At 34.2% G+C, this 18,978-nt stretch overlaps 1 protein-coding gene, 1 non-coding gene and 1 pseudogene across 2 annotated transcripts in view; 2 read left to right on the top strand and 1 right to left on the bottom strand.

Annotated features, from left to right (window-relative positions):
- The window catches only part of LOC134249477 (multiple epidermal growth factor-like domains protein 10), a 45,112-nt gene extending 29,260 nt beyond the window's left edge, over nucleotides 1-15,852 (bottom strand). Inside the window, exons 1-2 of the mRNA XM_062731827.1 lie at nucleotides 15,711-15,852; nucleotides 1,264-1,417 (exon numbers count right to left, since the gene is read on the bottom strand). Of these exons, the coding sequence (XP_062587811.1) occupies nucleotides 1,264-1,417; nucleotides 15,711-15,771 (215 nt within the window). The 5' untranslated portion in view covers nucleotides 15,772-15,852. The remainder of the gene's footprint in view (nucleotides 1-1,263; nucleotides 1,418-15,710) is intronic.
- On the top strand, nucleotides 1,879-5,693 carry LOC134249472 (uncharacterized; annotated as a pseudogene).
- Nucleotides 9,203-9,279, top strand: Trnaf-gaa (transfer RNA phenylalanine (anticodon GAA)). Its single transcript has one exon. It is a non-coding gene; the product is annotated as a tRNA-Phe (tRNA).
- Nucleotides 15,853-18,978: the final 3,126 nt, after the last annotated feature.

The following is an 18,978-nucleotide window of genomic DNA, read 5'->3' as shown; positions in this document are numbered from 1 at the left end:
TTTGAAATTGAATATAATTTCACATTTTTAAATTTACATTTAGTTAAGGATTATAGATATGCTAATAATAAATATCAATGACACCATTTTTATATAAATTTTAGCTTGTCCACAAACTTTACGGACACCCCTCGTATATCTTAATGATAAAAGTAATTAAACAAATACCCGCGTCATAAAAATCATAAGCCATTAACAACAATTTCCCACAACTTTAATTGAATTTTTGAACATTATTTTATTAATCTAAAAAAATAACAAACTGTTACTTAGTAATAAATTTATTTTCTGCCAAACGACTCATAATCAAGCATTGTGAGTATTCTACGAAAATCGAGTGCTCGTCATTTTGAATCGCCATTTTGAGCTAATTAACACATTTCAAATTTAAACGATCAAATTTTCCGAATTAAAGTGATAGTATTAGTGCTCTATTGTCATTTCATATTTGTACTACGCTCAGTAAGAAATTCACAAATCCTTTCTCCTATTTAAACAGTGAGAAATAATTTGAAAAAATGAATATCCGCCATTTTGAATAGCCATTTTTGAGTTATAACGTACAGCTGCACCATCAGTCAGTTGTAGAACATTGAGATTAAGAGAAAAAATACAAATCTGCAGTGTATTGATGTTTGCAAATGTAAAATCGTGAACAAAGCAGAATATATAAACAATAGACAAATAAATCAGAGAAAATTCGAATTAAATATAGAAACGACTAAATTTTCTAAGTTAAGGTAATGATGTTAGCATTCTATTATCATTTTTATTGTTGCATTACACTCAGTGAGATATTCACACATTATTTCTCTTTTTTGAACGACATTAAGAGAAAATTAGAAAAATTGGATGTCCGCCATTTTGAATCGCCATTTTGACCTTTTTAACGCCATTTTCATGAAGGCCAGCATATTTTTTCGGATTCAGCATACTCGAAATAGGTTAAAATACTATGCTGGACCAAACAATAATTATTTGCCGTTGGAAGTATTTTTTTTTTCTATTAATCGGACCAGACTATAGTAAATTCGAAGTTTTGAGTATATAGAACTATCTTTACAAAGAAAATTTAAACATATCTAAATTTGAAATGTAAGGAAGGGTATATCTGTATTTGAAAATTTGTAAAAATACCTCAAAGCTGTTGTAAGGTAAACAGGTATATTTGCTATTTCAAATGTTTTCTATAAATGCCTAGTACTTATTATATATGAATATAAATTAAAATAAAATGTTCATGTATTATTTAAAAATCCCTACGTTGACAGCCCTAATTCTCGACAGGCGACTTTGGCAGCATTCTCATCAAATCCACTGTCACAAATGTAACCCCATTCACCATTGTGATAAATTTGAAGCGTTCCTCTGGTTTGTGTATCAATAGTTTGATTCAATGCCAACCGCACCAATGGCCCTAGCGTAAGAAAATAAAATGAAAGTGCAATAATATCATCTATATTATGCATATAAAATCAAATGACTTTATTTTACGGGAAAAGGTATTAATTTTTTGGTCGGGATCGGCCTGCGGCCTTGGGTATTATATAAATCGGAAAGCTCAGAATCAACATTCTTTTCATCAACTTGCTGGATACAGAGTAGGTTGAATATTTCTTTGTCAAGTTTTTTCATAATATTTTTAAGAAATTTTTTGCATTGGATTAAATATATTTAAATTTTGGTTAATGGATAATACCGTTTGATTGTTCTTAATACTATTTTAATCCAGTGTATATATTTTCTATGGATTGTGCTGGATTTACAGCCCGATTTAATGTGACACGACAGCCATTTTGAATAAATTGTTTCTAATTTTGCCCGTTGCAAATTCATCAAAAAAGTTTGTATCTGGTGAATTACAATTAGTAATTTTTTGTTTTTTATTTACTCTAACGAGCGGAAATGTCTCCCAAAAATAAGACTGAGAGGAATTGCAGACTGAGAGACAACGAGGGGAAAGCATCAAGGTCAAAGAGATCAAGACAAGAGCGACCAGCGGTAGCGGTTGACGATAATCCTACAGTACAGGAACCAGGTCCTTCAGGAAGCATCGCCGCCCAAGAGAATATAGTTGGTGCCAGAAAGTCAAACTCTCCCCCACCGTCTCCAGCACCTGTGCCTGCTTTGGCCATTGAATCTCAATCAGGTACAAGCATTGGTTATGAGAATCAATATGTAGATAGCATTCATTCACTATTGGCTAGCAATGTCTCTTACTCGTTGAAGTCTAAAATCATTAGTTCAGCATACATAGAGATTAGTTTGTTGCTCGATAACACTTCCCTGACAGAATCTTCAGAGAAAAAATATTTTTAACGAAAAAGGGGAGTTGGTCACAAGAGAGGTTGTTAAACCTAGCAATAAGATTCAAAATATCAGTAGATGGACAGATGCATTCTTAGTTTACGCTAGCATTTATGCTTCAGCCCACCCAGAATCTTATCAGGGTTTGCTGAAATATTTACATGACAAAAGACTCGGGGCATCAAGATGTGGGGAGGGGGATTTGGGATGGAAGAAATGTGATGAGCAGTTTCGATTTCGACGCAGTATCGATCCCACCACAGATTGGTCTAAGTAGACTATGAGTTATGGTTGATGTTTATGCCATCATCCCCACAATCTACAATAACAATTAAATCAAACAGCCCAGCCTACAACAAGTGCTATAATTTGAACTTCAAGGGTCATTGTGAACAGACCTTCTTGCCAGTATATGCACAAGTGTATTGAATGTTCTGGGAGTCATCTACAATATTTGTGCCCTCAATCTAATTATGTTCGGAAGTCCACAAGTTACCCAAGTGGACCACTGCAGGGCAACCCCAAGTTAGACCCCTTATGTCACACCCAATCCAAACCCCAAGACCACAAAGGTATATGGGCCCTAGGAAATTCCCCTATTAATGTTGAAAAGTTAAATGAATATTTACAACCATATCCAGACAAATATACTGCTAATTATATTAAAAAAAAAGGGTTTTCAAAGGGTTTTAAATAAATTATATAGGCCCAAGGTGTCACGTGTTTTCAAAAACTCTTAAGTCTGCAAGTGAACACCATGATGAATTGATGGATAAGATAAGTAAGGAAATAAAGCTTGGCCGAATCATGGGTCCTTTTGATCAACTTCCAATTTCTAACCTCCACATTTCGCCAGTTGGCATTGTCCCTAAATCTGATGGAGGGTGGCCAATGATTACCCATTTATCCTATCCTAGTTCCCAGGGGATCAACGACTTTATAGATCCAGATTTATGTACAGTGCAGTATGCATCTTTTGATGGTGTGGTCAATATGATCGCAAATCTAGGAAGGGGCGCATTGATAGCTAAGATGGATATTAAAGTGCTTTTCGTTTAGTTCCAATCAATCCAGGGGATTTTGACTTGTTAGGTTTCTCTGTAGATGGATTATATTACATAGATAAATGCCTTCCCATGGGTTGTTCCATTAGTTGCAGATTAGTTTGGGAAACATTTGCAACTTTTCTACACTGGCTTACTCAGTTCAAGTCTGGATTGAATACATTAGATCATTATTTAGACGATTTCCTTTTTGCAGGTAATCCTGAAGAGTCTAATTATAATTTCTTTACATAGGGAAAAAGTTACACTGAAAGAAATGCAGTCTTTAGTTGGAATGCTCAATTTTTTCTCAAAGGCAATCAGATCTAGTAGAGCTTATTCGAAGAATGTATGATGCATTTAGTGGAGTTTTCAAGCCACATCATCATATAAGATTATCAGTTGGAATTAAAAGTGACCTTAGAATGTGGCTGGTGTTCTTGAACCATTTCAATGGGGTAGCATATTTTCCTAATACTGTATGGGAAGATTCTAGCATTTTACAGTTATTTGCAGGTTCAGGTCATTTAGGTTGTGGGGGTTACTTAAGTGGAAGTTGGTGTTTTTCTCCAATGGCCAAAACACTGGAACAACCAAGATTTTGAGAGACATGACTTTTCTTGAGCTCATACCAGTAGTTTTAGCAATAGAGATATGAGGACCTAGGTTGCTACATAAAAAAGTTCAGTTTCATGTTGATAACCTTTCACTATTTAGTGTCATCAATACCCAATCTTCCAAGTCCAAAAGAGTTATGGAATTGGTAAGACATTTGGTTCTTAGACTGATGATCAGCAATGTTATATTTAGGGCAAATCACATTGGTAGCTTGGATAACAAAATTGCAGATTCTATTTCTCGCAAACAGTGGTTCCGCTTCAAGACGTTGGCACCAGAGGCAAGCACCAGACCAGACCCTCTTCCAGTAGAATTAGTCAACATGATTTACAGATTCAAATGAATAAATTGCTAGATGCTTCAATCTCTTACAACACTAAGACAGCATGCGAAACAGGACAGAATTCATTTTATAATTTCCGGAAAGAATTTGGGTACGAAATTTCATGGCTCCCAACTCTTAGGGATGTTGCTCACTTTGTTGCTTATCTGTCACTAAAGAAGTGTCCCTATGCTACGGCTAAATCTTATCTATCTTCTATTAGTTTTCAATGCAAAATCCATAATTGGGTTGATGAAACAAAGAACTTTCTGGTTGTTAAGGTTCTTGAGGGTATGAGAAGAACTGGTAGGTCTGCAGATGCAAGGCTACCTATAACCTTGCAGTTGCTTACTAAAGTTGTTAGGGTTTTACCGAGCATTTGTAGCGATAGTTATGAAACAAAATTGTTCAGAGCTGCTTATTTATTAGGCTTCTTTAGTTTTCTCAGATTAGGGGATTTCACATTGTCTGCTGGGAATAGTGTGCATACAATTTTACAAGTGACTGATGTTCAATTTGAAGCTAATTACTCCAAGGTTTTTGTACACATAAGAATGTCAAAATGTGATCAGGATAGAAAGGGGATTTCTTTAGCCATTGATAAAAGTGAGGGAATCCTGTGTCCAGTATAGCAAGTTTGATAGATTATCTTGCAGTAAGACCAAAAATTAAAGGGCCATTATTTATCCACTGTGGAAAAAATCCCCTTATCAGGTATCAGTTCTCTTCGGTTTTGAAAAAATCACTCAGGTTTTGGGGGTTCAGGGACATTATAGGGCCACGGCAGCATTTGAATCGGGTTGTTCACAAGATGTCAAAATGGAACCAGGGCGTTGGAAGTCTAGGGCATACAAATCATACATAAGATGTCCTATTGGGCAAATATTGGGGGCAAATAAGTTGTAATTTTGTAAATATAACAAGAATTATTCAGATTATCGCATAAATTTGTAGAGGTCCCTGAAGTTTAAGTCTGGTGTGTGGGCTCCTCTATTATTAAGAATGCAATGATGGCAGCAGTATGCAGACCGGGGGGAACAAATCTTGGATTTGACAGATTGAAAATAAATATCTGGTGGCAGGGATATTCAGGTTTGAATTTTTTGGGACCTAAAAGAAAGCTTTTTTTTCTGACAGAATACGAGGAATCCCCAGACGTTTTGGTTATTCACTGTGGGGCAAACGATATAGGATCAATTGATCTGTATACTCTCATTGAAAAAATTAAATCCCATCTAAAGATTATTAAGACTCGCTTTCCACATTCTACACTTGTTTGGTCACAGATGCTGCCTCGAAATAAATGGAGGTACTCGTGGGACAATAAAGCAATGGAGCGATCCCGTCTTAAGGCCACTAGGGTAGCTGCTTCATTAGTTTTAGAGGTGGGGGTCGTTACATAAAGTACCCTGATTTATTGAAAAACATGTCACAATTTCTGTTGCCAGATGGAGTACATCTCAATGACCTAGGAAATAAACTCTTTCTACATAATATCGAAGGGGGGTTAGAATTTTTCCTGTCAAAACAAGGCAATGTGTTTGCGCACACCAAAGCAACTGAGGCCTACATAAACTTTGTATTGTTGTGAAGTTTTCACCATTGAATTGTGAAGGGGGTTGAACTGTTGAATCATTTTATATGTAAAATATTTGCTGATATGTTGATATAATTTGTTTTGTGCTTGAATTGTGCATATAACTAATTATACTTAAATAAGTAACCTTAAATAAGTAACCACCCGCGGTTTACCCGGGGTGGTCTTTTTGAACATATGACTTGTTTATTTTGATGAATTTTGTTGAATTTGTGTGGGTTTGCCCAAAAGTTGTGTGTATTAATTAGCATCCCACAAAATACTATGCCACGGCCAATCTTCGCCAAAATAAAGGTTAAAACAAACATCTTGTTGTCATTTCCCTATATAAATAAACAGCAACACATCATTTGGACAAAGCAACAACACAGAGCAGCTTTATTGTACAATATGCATATAGCATGTAATTTGTATACTTGTATATCGTACGAAATTATTTTACTGATATAAAAAAAATCTTGTTTTGTTACAAGATTTATCTTATTAAGGTCTTCCGTTTCCAACGGAAGACCTTCTACTGATTCTGATGATTAAGATTATTAAGGTCTTCCGTTTCCAAAGGAAGACCTTCTACTGATTCTGATGATTAAGATTATTCTTAGTATTCTTTATTTTTTCTTCCTAGACGCCAACATTGACGCTTCATATCTTCCTCATTTCCGAACGGATTTTGTTCAAATTTTCAGAGCTTTTAGACTTTCTAAAACCCTTTTAGAGAATACTGTTACACAATCCGGAAATTGCCTTCTATTTCTGAGTTATTCCCATTTGATTGAATTTTTCATGTTTCTGATTTCCAGACAAAGGCTCAGAGAAGGTAATAATTGGAGCACAAAACCATTTGAAATTGAAAAGAGGAAGCATTGAAGTTGTGCACATCGGTTTTTGTTTTTTGATTTTTGCATTAAAGATGGCGCTAGAGAGGGGTCAAAAATTAGAACACGGAAAACAGCAAAAAATTTGACATATTTTCCTTTATATCTTGAAAACTAAAAATATTTTGTTAAAACATGTTGAATAAAAGTTGTGCATAATTGCAAGAGCTTTCATTTGATATCATTCAAAAGGGGCTGGCTCCTAAATTTAGGGATCTAGGGGCCTTGAAAGTTTTTGCTTTATAACTCAAAAACGGTAAATTTTTCCATCTGGATCATGCGAACAAAATTTTTTAAAACACCTTTTTGATCGGATGAAAATGTTGTTTTGTTAGAGTATACCGGGGGTATTGCGTAATATTTAGTAGAAAGCAGGACAGGTAAACAGGTAATGTTTCCATTCAGCAAGTAAATCAGACCTCTTCATGTGTATAACTTAAAGGTACTTGGACACAGATTTGAAGTTATTATTTTCTCTATAATATTACGACTTATATATTTTAATAGCATTTCACACAAAAATTAATTAAAAATCTTATTTCGTTTAAAAGATATTGAAATTTCAAATTTTTCGGCGGGTTTGATTGACATATCCTTGCACTCTCAAAAATTTAATTTTATTCTTAATCCTTAGGAAAAGTGTATTTTGAGTTTGCAGTTCTTTGCAACTAAATTTCAAATGTTATTGTTTTCGTCGAATACACGGAATAGTTCAAATGCACGATTTTACGGGTACATGCTTGTACATGTCAGTACAATTATATACATGTATGCACTTTTACATAGAAAAGCGGTACCGCCAAAATATATGCATCCCGGACTTTTAGAAAACGATTTTAGAAAAATTAGAAAACTTCATTACTGTCTCTTAATCGTTATCTCTACTTAATATCAATTAAATTCTTTCCTTACTTATTGCATTTCTGTGTATTTGAGGTAAATGTACCTAAATTATTGGTTCGCTCTGATGTTGGGTTATTTTAATAACGGTAATGTTAACCTCCTTCTGGTCAGTCATTGAGCCGAGAATGTCAATCGGTTGATTTGTTTAGGTATATGTGTACTGGATTCTCATTATATTGCGGGATTCATTGTATCGGGATATCTTGCAAAATTTCGAATACATAGAGTAATTTTTTTTTTTTGTTGAAGGACAATTTGTATGTTTTTCTGAATGTTTACGTTTAAAAAGCATGGACCGTCTGTTTGAAAAAAATTCAAATAAAACGTAATTTTACAGATTTCCAGTCCCGTTTTTATTATATTTAGACCATTAAATTTATAACCTTGTAAAAATTAGAATCAAGTTCATCTTTAAAAAATGTTTTAATTAGATTGTACAGCTGTTTATTTTCATGTAGAATTACATGGTAAATTTAAAAATAAAAACTGAGGTCATATCATGTACAAATTTCCATGTAATCCCATACCGTGAAACAATGAGACTCTCCAATGCAATAGGTAAATTAGACTTCCTATTTTTAAAATAGTCCACAAATTAAATGATGCAAACTTGGAAGATAATTTGACACGTATAATTTGAAATTACACTTTTTAAAAAGAATTAAGTACCGCGATATAATTAGACACCAGTATACATGTAGGCTGGGGCTGGTATTGAATTCCAAGAGAAAGTCACAACCTATTTTCTTGCATCAACATATTTTGACTTTGACCTTTCCTTTGAACTTGACCTCATTTTTTTAAAAAAATTGTCTAAAGAAACCATTCAAGATAGTATAATCAAACTTCATGTGTCGATATACATGTACTGATATGTGCAAATATATACGTACAAGGCTACTGTGTAACTGCATCAAAATTTTTTGTACTTTTCCTTTGACCTTAACCTAACTTTTCTCAGGTTAGTGTTTAACTCATTAGAAACAAACCATTCAAGACTGAGTATTCATTTACTTCTTATGGTGATACATACTGATGTTAGCTGTTCAACTAAATCAGTATTTTTTTTACTTTGACCTCTCCTTTAACCTTGATCTCACTTTACTTAAGTTAGAATTTAGCTCAGTTTTGAAAAGAGCATTTATATTTATACTTAACTTCATATGCTGATACACACTTCTGAGAGCTATCCAAACCTTAGTCTAGCACAGATGCTCTAACCACTGTGCCACACGGGCAAAGCTCAGTTTTGAAGAATCCATTCAAGACATTTTTATCAAACTTTAGTATGCCGATACATTTTGACCTTGCACTTTCCTGTTACCTTGACCTCACTTGTCTCTGATTTGCATTTTGCTTAGTATTAAAGAAACTATTTGAGATATTTTTATGTAAGCTTAGGCATTTATGCATTATTTGAAGGGGATTTTATAATCTATATCCATTTTTTAAGATTTCAATTTTTAAAAAACTATTCAAGATATTCTCAACAAACGTCATACACTAGTGTGGCGGTTAGCCAGGTTCGATCGCCGGTGGCCAGATAGCTCAGGTGGTTGAGCACCTGACCGAAGTTTCAGGGGGGCAGCCCGGGTTCGAATCCCGGTCTGGTCCGCTGCATTTTCTCCTCTCCCGTTACACTAGTAAATACAGATTTTAATGTTGCATTATTTACTAATATACACTCGGTAGGGCATTCATGTCTAATAGATATATTTCTAGTTAAATCATTAAGTAAAATTATATTGTTGAACCTAATAAATTCTTTCGATTCGATATATGTTCAGGAAAAAAATATGGCTAAACTTATCCAGTCATTTGGACGAGTCAAGGTTACTGACAGAGAAACTGTAAATTCGCTACCGTAATTGTACCAGAGAAACATTGCTGATATAATGCAGGGTGGGACATGACCTTGACTCAAGTTCAAGATCACTAAAGACAAGATGTTTTGGCTGGATGTATGGACTAAAAGAGTATCTAAAAAACATGTGTGAACTTTTCCAGTCAGTTTCACACATATTAGATTTTTATAATAGAGTTTGTCATTGCTTGACGCAAGGTCATATAGAAAGTTCAAGGTCACATACATTCCTTTACAGTCTTTTTCCCGGCGAAACATTGTAAGTTGCTTCCTTTACAAGCCTTTAGGTTGTATGCTTGTATAACTTTAGAATGTGGCTTGACCTAGACTCAAGGTTACGTCTTTCTGTCCGTAGCTCCAACGGAAGACCTATTCGTTGCTTTGCAACGAGCTCGGCTCTAGTTCTTATTATTCTTTTTTTTTCCTAGACGCCAACTTTGACGCTTCATATCTTCCTCATTCCTCAACGGATTTTGTTCAAATTTTCAGAGCTTCTAGACTTTCTAAAACCCTTTTAGAATACTGTTACACAATTTGGAAATGACCTTCTATTTAAGAGTTATTCCTCTTTGATTGAATTTTTCATACCTCTGTATTCCAGACAAAGGCTCAGAGAAGGTAATAATTGGAGCACAAAACCCTTTGAAATTGAAAAGAGGAAGCATTGAAGTTGTGCACATCGGTTTTTGTTTTTTGATTTTTGCATTAAAAATGGCGCTAGAGAGGGATCAAAAGTTAGAACGCCGAAAACAGCAAAAGAATTGACATATTTTCCTTTAAATCTTGAAAACTAAAATTATTTTGTTAAGACATGTAGAACAAAAGTTGTGCATAATTGCAGGGGCTTTCATATAATACTATTCAAAAGGGGCTTGCCCTATAATTAGGGATTTAGGGAACTTGAAAGCTTTTGCTTTATAACTCAAAAACGGTAAAAATTTCGATCTGGATTTTACGATCAAAATTGTTCTTTTACACCTTTTTAATCTGATGAAAATGTTGTTTTGCTTGATTATACCGGGGTTATTGCGTAACACGAAGTAGAAAGCAGGCCAGGTAAACAGGTAACGTTTCGCATTCGGAAAGGAAATCAGACCTCTTCATTTGTATAATTTACACAAACTTCCTATCAATAATATACCCTATGGTATTTACTGTTAATTTTCTTCTAAAAATGTCTTTATACATGCTTTACGGTTCACTATTAAATTATTTATAACAATTAGTCTTTCTTTTTTATTTATTATTAATTAGTTTTACAGTGAACACGTCTTCATCGGAATTTATTAAATCTATCTTTCTACGTTAATTTTTATAACAATATAAGTAATTTTAAACTTTATTAATCGAATAATTCACGATCATTTAGTTGATCTCCACGTTCGCCAGCCGAGATGTTTGTAACAGTTATGTAATCCAACGCGCGATCCCACGCTGCCGATCGAGGTCACTAGTGTACCATAAAATCATTTTGAATTTTGATCGCTTTCTTTGGCCTGTTCACGCAAAATTATCTCTCTATTCCGTGTTAATGTATTTTATTAGGGCCCCGCTCAGCGGGCGCCCTATAGTGATCAGTCTGTCCGTCCGTCCGGCTGTCCGTCCGTCAGTCCGTCCGAGATCTCTTGTCCGGAGCATATCTTCTCTCCCTTTGGCCCAATCTGGCTCATACTTCACCCTCAGAGTGCCCTTGGGTAACCGGTGTGCAGTGACCTTGAACCATATTTCTAGGTCAAAGGTCATAGCAGACTTGTATGAAAAATCTTTGTTTGGAGCATATCTTCTCTCTCCTTGGCCCAATCTGGCTAATACTTCACCCACAGAGTGCCTTTAGGTAACTGGTGTGCAGTGACCTTGAACCATGTTTCTAGGTCAAAGGTCAAGGTCATAGCAGACTTGTGTGAAAAATCCTTGCCCGGAGCATATCTTTTCTCTCCTTGGCCCAATCTGGCTCATACTTCACCCACAGAGTGCCTTTGGGTAACCGGTGTGCAGTGACCTTGAACCATGTTTCTTGGTCAAAGGTCATAGCAGAATTATATGAAAAATCCTTGTTTGGAGCATATCTTCTCTCTCCTTGGCCCAATCTTGCTCATATTTCACTCACAGAGTGCCATTGGTCAATGGATGTGCAGTGACTTTAATTGGTCAAAGTTTCTAGGTCATGGTCAGAATTAGCCTCTATGTTTAAAATCTTTGTTTGGTGCTTAACTTTTCCCCTTAATTCCAGTAAATCTATATAACTGAGGATACAAGATAACTTTGATATATATATATATATATACCGTATAACTGGTTTTTAATGCGGGTGCAATTTTTTGAGATTTGATCCTGAAATAGATATATCTATTTTTTGCGATTTTAATTTTTGCGATTTCACTTTGACAATAAAGTCTATTTTTATTGAATTTTATTACTAGACATTTAAACAATAAAGTCTATTTTTATTTTTTACTGAACAAACCAAAGCAATTTGAAATACAGGTGACTCTCGATGGCTTGAACTCCGATCTCTTGAAGTGAACATCCGGTCCCGTTTTTTTTCTCTATATATAACTAAGCAAAATTACTCCTGATCTCTCGAACTTCTATCTCTCGAAATTCTCTATCTCTCGAACCAAAACCTGGGTCCCGTTACACATATTTCGTTGAATTTTACTCTCTATCTCTCGAATTTTGATTGCGCTTGTATACACGCCAATCAAGCGTAAATTTAAATAGATGCAGTCTGGACTTACCTGGAAACAATGAAGGCCTTGGGCTGATAGCGAAGCCGCCGAGGGAAATAGTTTCCTCCCTCGGGGAACCATAAATTTGCTATTTCTCGAGTTCACATTCCATAACTGTTTTATTATACCGAAACAATCATAGGCGATTTAATTTTACCCCCAATATTCCGAGATTTAAAAAACACCGTAGAGGCATAATTAAGAAATAAGGTATCATTTTTTTAGTTTTATTGAGATGTAAAACGGGTTGGTCACGTGATCAAATCCCATAAAGCCCGAAGGGCTTTATGGAAGATTTGATCATGTGCCAACCCGTTTTACATCTCAATAAAACTCAAAAAATGATACCTTATTACTTATATTTACATTTGTGACTTATTCATACTTTATATTTGCCTGATTGTTACTTTTAACGTGTGAAATGCGTTAATTTTTCAAACCCAACGGCATGTATGTAATCCACTAAACGCGCGTCGACCCTTTATGACGTCACAGAGAAATTACGTCGAACGTTTATCCAAACGCACATCAATGACCTCTTGACCCCATACCTGTATTTACACAGTTATAAAATCGCTTGCCTTCAGTAGTGTTATATAAAGGAAAACATTTGCAAATGTAAATATTTACAAATGCATGCAGTTTAACAGAGTGCATGATAAGTAATGTATCGAGTCCTAAAACAATTAAATTATTTTTAAAAAGTTTTTTTCACTGATATTTCGAAGAATTATCGTGTCTACATTTTGCTAGAATTTTGCTAGAATTCAAGTATGATTTTGACATCGCATGCATGTCGAAATGTTTTGACGTCATAGTTAAATTGCTAAAAACATGACGTCACAGACTCGAGTTTCCTTGAACGCTCCGCCCACTGAAGACTTTGATTGGTTGAAATTACTAATAGATATTCATGAGGGAGTAGTCCAAGGGAGTAGCTCTGATTTTCCATGGAGTAGTCTTCAGATTAGTGAAGTAGTCTCTTCTCGGGAAAATAGACAGTTTTATGGTATAAATTTTATAAAGAGTAATTACAGTAGAGGTATAATAATTTCAAATATTTTGCACTAAGATTTAAAATAAGCAAAATAACTCGTCTAAAATAGTTTCTTGCAACCATCCTTCCTTCACTCAAATACTATTCTCTAAAACTATCTGTAGATTTTACCTAAAGCATGGAACGTTCAAAATTAAAGAAAAAGATTATGACGTACATGTTGCACAAGGTGACGTCATAATAGAGTAGACAAATGAATAAGGTGTTGAAACATTGGGAATGGAGAAAATATTGCCGTTTTTATACAGGAACACAGTCAGCATAATAATAACAATAGTGTTGTGTTTTGCGTGCACTATGCCTAAATAGTAGTCAAGGTTTGACACATAGTGCACGCTCGCCTCCGGCTCGTGCACCATGTGTCAAACCCTGACTACTATTTAGGCATAGTGCACGCAAAACACAACACTATTATATAAATATACACTCGGCGGGGCATTCATGTCCTATAGATATATTTCTAGTTAAATCATTATGTAAATCATAGTTTTGAACCTAATAAATTCTTTCCATTCGATATATATTCAGAAAAAAATTTGACTGAACATATCCAGTCTTTTGGACGAGTCAATGTTACTGACAGAGAAACTTTAAATTCTCAACCGTATTTGTACCAGTGAAACATTGCTGATATAATGCAGGGTGGGGTATGACCTTGACTCAAGTTCAAGGTCACTAAAGATAAGATATTTTGGGTGGATGTATTAACTAAGAGAATATCTAAAAACATACGTGAACTTTTCTAGTCGGTAACACAAGTATTATGTATTTTTATAACAGAGTTTGTCATTGCTTGTCGCAAGGTCATTTATAAAGTTCAAGGTCATGCACATAAAATTCCTTTTCAGCCTTTTTCCTGGCGACACATTGTAAGTTGCTTCCTTAACAAGCCTTTAGGTTGCTTACCTATATAACTTAAGAATGGTTTGACCTAGACTCAAGGTTACTTCTTCCTTTCCGTAGCTCCAACGGAAGACCTATTCGTTGCTTTGCAACGAGCTCGGCTCTAGTTGTTTTTACATTGCTTCAATTTATATTTCCGTGTTCCATGCCACGTGATCCTACTTCTATTTTCAGAGGTTTGTGTTAGATTCGCTCATTTGATTTTGTTTTTTTAATGAGCTTTTAATTTAGCATAATCACTTCATATCGTTATTTATTTTCATAATTTTCCAAACAAAAAAGCACTTTAAATAATACAGTTAATTAAAGTTTTCACCATAGTATATCAAAGTTTATTTACTATGATTTTCAGATTAAAAATATTCTTTGACAATTCCATCAAAAGATTTTCTGATATTAAAGAAATATTCTTTCTATATGAATATGATCCTGCAAAAAATCATTGGTATGTAAGTTTAGAAATATGAAGGCTCCAAATCTTTAAAACAAAGTGGTAAAGTAAAGTAAATCAAAGCATTAACTATAGTTAACTTTGGTTTTGAAAATGAACAGTTTTTATTGTTTCTTGGAAGGAGGAAGGGGGGTGTAAGACTCCTCTCTTGTTGATTTAAGGGTAAATTTTGAAGAAAAACAAGAGGCCCACTGGCTTTAAAGGTGAATGGTTTGAGTATCATGAAACAATTGATTTTGGTTTGTGTTTTAAACCAACTTTTAGCGTTGATGCTATCATGAAACAACAGCGTTTAATTTTGTCGATATTTTCGGGAAAATTGTACTTGATTGATACTTACTCCGCGTCTACCCACTCTGCATAAAATCCAACCTTCACTAGATCCTTTTTAGTTTGATTGTCCACTAGATCCTTTTTATTCTGATTGTAACGTGGTGCGCGACAATCAAAATAAAACGGAACTAGTGAAGGTTGGATTTTAATGAGACTGCCTTCAATTTTCTTCAGTAAAGGAAAAAAATTGTTTGTTTTTTTTACTTTGGAAATTATGTTTACTTTTCAAAAAAATACACTAGTTAGTAAAAGAAATTTATTTCGTTTAACAATATTTTTTTTTCCTAGGCGTAAATGTAATATTTATAATTAAACAGGATCTTTTCCTTAAAAACCCATTGCATGAAATATATGAAGATAACAGACAGTTTTCAAGTCCATTATACACGGACCTATAAATATCCCCCATATTCTTAATCTGACCTTGATTTCATACACCCTTTACTGAATTAGAATTTGATGTTTGGAAAATTTACTTGTTCTTGACTGGCATGAATATAAATAGTATAAACCAAAAAATTTGCCAGCTTTAACCACCGACACTTTTGCTTTCAAAATCAACTGGTTGTCCTCTTATCCTTTAACGGTTAAAACCAACAACACACAAAGACATAAATCCTTACCTGGAAGTTGATCGTTAATTTTAGTTAAAATGGAACTACAAATTTCTCTTATTTTACAGATTACAAAGGCAAATGGCAACCTCACCTTTAGCTTGGCATAATAATTGCAAAAGGACAATGGTTCCAGCATAGATCCAGAATAACATTTTTAGAGTCAACTGCTTTTCAGCCTATTCATAATGATCTGAAATGATTAATGAAATCTGAAGTCCTTTCAAAAATTTTATATAGGTTTTTTTTTCGAGCGTACGTCAGATATAGATGTAGATGAAGCAAATCCCGCTCATACTTCCTGGTGTATTCTGGTATACTGTATTATGATTATATAAATTATCCATGCCGTATTGGAGTAAAGTTTTTAAACTTCCATTTAAAATTACACAAGAATCTAAACTTCAGTGACTACAATTTTGAATTTTACATAGAATAGTTCCAACACATTTATATCTTTTTAAACTAAGTTAAAGGAGTCTCCAGCTTGCAGTTTCTGTAAGATTGAGTCAGTTGAACATTTTGTTGAATGCCATTTATTAAAAGAGCTTTGTGGTGAAATTGAAGAGGTGTATGTAAGTTTAACATGTATGTAGTTTTTGACAGAACAACAATATTTTTTGGCAAACATAAGAATAAGGATGTCCATCAAGTGCATAGTTTGATTACACTGATGACTAAAACTTGTGTTTTTCGACTAAATATAAAAACCCTACTGTTCTTAGTACAATGACTCTAAATTTGTAATGACGTCATAATTCTATAAACCAATAAATATTGAAAAAAATTTTAAATTCAAACCAAACACATTTCTTCTTTACTTACAATGTGTACCTCAAATACAAAAGTGAAGATATTCTGATTCTTCGAAACCAATGCATCTCGTTTATCATGTACACTTAACAAAACTTCTAAGTGTTCACTTTAATAAATGTATTTATTTAAGAGCTACTTTATAGAATGATTTGAAATTTTCAATTTATTATAACAAATGAGTTATCTCTGCAATTGTAAAAAGAAAATCAAATATCACCGATGAAAACCAATGTTCCATGACGAAGCTTAAAAACAATAAATCTATACTATGCAGCACGTGTTTTGTAATATTAGCATCTTTTTGTAATCATTCTAAAAACTGGTTTCACTAAAAAAAACACAAAACATTGGCAAAATGACCATTGAGATAGAAGCAAAAGCCGTTGGAATTTTTATATCTGAACCATCCTTGCACTGCGTTTAACTCACTTTTATTTTAGTGTTTAATTGTCCTTGATATTACTATTAACAAGCTATTTGTGTCCCCCGTTTAGGGAAAAAGTAAACCATGCGCGCAGTTCGGGGGGGGGGGGGGGGAGAGAGAGAGAGTCGGATTCTTAAATGTATACATATATACTGAAGCAAATAAAATATGTCAATATGGATATAAAGATTTGATTGCTCATTCTTAATTATGTGTATAGAAGATTCTTTTTATATGGAATATTTATCACACTGTAATGATGATTTTATGAGTTTGTACAAGCTAGACCTCATGAATTTTTCATTTCAGATGCTGAATACTATCATTTAGTTAAAAAAAAGTATTTCGGAAAAAAAGAAAATGGATCGTCCTGGAATCGACCCCGGGACCTCTTACATGTGAAGCGAGAGACATACCACTATACCACGGAACTGCTGTACTATGACGAAAATTATATGCTAAGATGAAGTCACATACATGTATATATTCACGTTCGATATTGTCAAAATTTTACACAATACATGGTGTCTAATTTAACCTTTATTAAACAGTTCTAATAGATGTAATAAGAATATAAAGTCCGCCAGGAACCTGTTTTATACGTAATAACTCTCCTTTTATGCCCCTGTGCTAAAAATAGCGACATGTAATACAATAAATACTAATAAAACAAACGGGGCGGGACACTTTGAGAGGGGTGAGAGAGGTCCAAGGGAATTTTGGTATGAAATTACATTGCAAAAGCTTAAAATCCTCATGAAATATCGCCCGAAAACGATAGTGTTACACACAAACAGAATGTATACATTTATGACCTTGAACTTTAAACTTTAGACCTCAAAATCAATAGTGGTCTTTCTTAAGCCACAGGGAGTTATTATGTAAAATTTCATTACAGAAGCTCAAAGGGTTCTCGAGATATCGCGCGGAAACGAAAGTGTTATAACAGAGAGAATTTATGACCTTGATCTTCGACTTTTTGACCTCAAAATCAAAAGGGTTCTTCTTTAGTCCATAGGGAGTTGCTATGCAAAATTTCATTGCAAAAGCTCAAAGGGTTCCTGAGATATCGTGTGGAAACGAAAGCGTTACAGACAGACAGAAAGACGGACGGACGGACGGACATACCCAAATTAATATCCCCCACTTTTCAAGCGGGGGACAAAAATTAAAAAACAGTATCAGAGCCCATTTAAACACATTTTTCTATAGGTTGTGCGTCATTTTCATCGCCAATTTAACACACTTTAAAGCTTTGGACAAAATTTAACCAAACCGGAAGGGACCTTGATCACGTCTGAAGCCAAAATTTCGCGTCACACCAGGTTAAAACTGTTAAATTGTCCTGAAACACTCTTCGAAACATAAAACAAAAAGATTCAATCGTATGAAAATAATAAGAAATCGGTGCTCGTGACAGTCCCATATCAACTCAAGCAGTCTGAATCATCCTTAAAGCGGTGCACTTAAGTGCTAAATGCCCACGGATATTGACCAAAAAGCCTCTGTGTGATGATGCACTGTCAAATTCGCGGATCGGAATCCCATTGGACACTGCTTAAAATTCTGACGATACTACTTACATGTAATTTACGCAACATCGAACTGAAATATGCATCTTTAACCATGGATTAAAGAAATTATTTATTGTATGCATTTGTTCTTTAAAACTTGAAAATGTTAGGTGAATACTTAGACGTTTGGTTCAGTGTACATTTCCTAAACATATAAGGCATTAGTGGAGAGATCCTTCTGTTCTTTCCTATGCTTTAGTTTAAACATTATATGACTTTTTTAAGTGTTTTCATAACTTTGTTTTTTATAGACATTATGTACAAAATCATACAACGTAAATTCTATAAATAAAATGTTCAATGAGTTTATAGATATAGAAAAAGTGCAGTTTGTATTTATATTTGTAGAAAAATTGTTAATAGGATTTTCCAGTAAACATTGTTATTGCGCAAATCGATCATATAATGACCCATTCCAACTAATTTTTATTCGTTTGGTGAGCGTCTCTATTTTTGTATATTTTGCTAATGTTTCCTCGTATGATGAGTCTAATATCTACGCGTACGACTAAAGATTCTCTTGCATGTGTTAAGGAAATAGACTTACA

This window comes from Saccostrea cucullata, unplaced genomic scaffold (genome assembly GCF_032062105.1).
Source record: "Saccostrea cucullata isolate Sc308-1 unplaced genomic scaffold, CSIRO_AGI_Scuc_v1 ctg3080, whole genome shotgun sequence".
Taxonomy (NCBI): Eukaryota; Metazoa; Mollusca; class Bivalvia; order Ostreida; family Ostreidae; genus Saccostrea; species Saccostrea cuccullata.
This window is presented reverse-complemented; position numbering and strand designations above follow the sequence as displayed.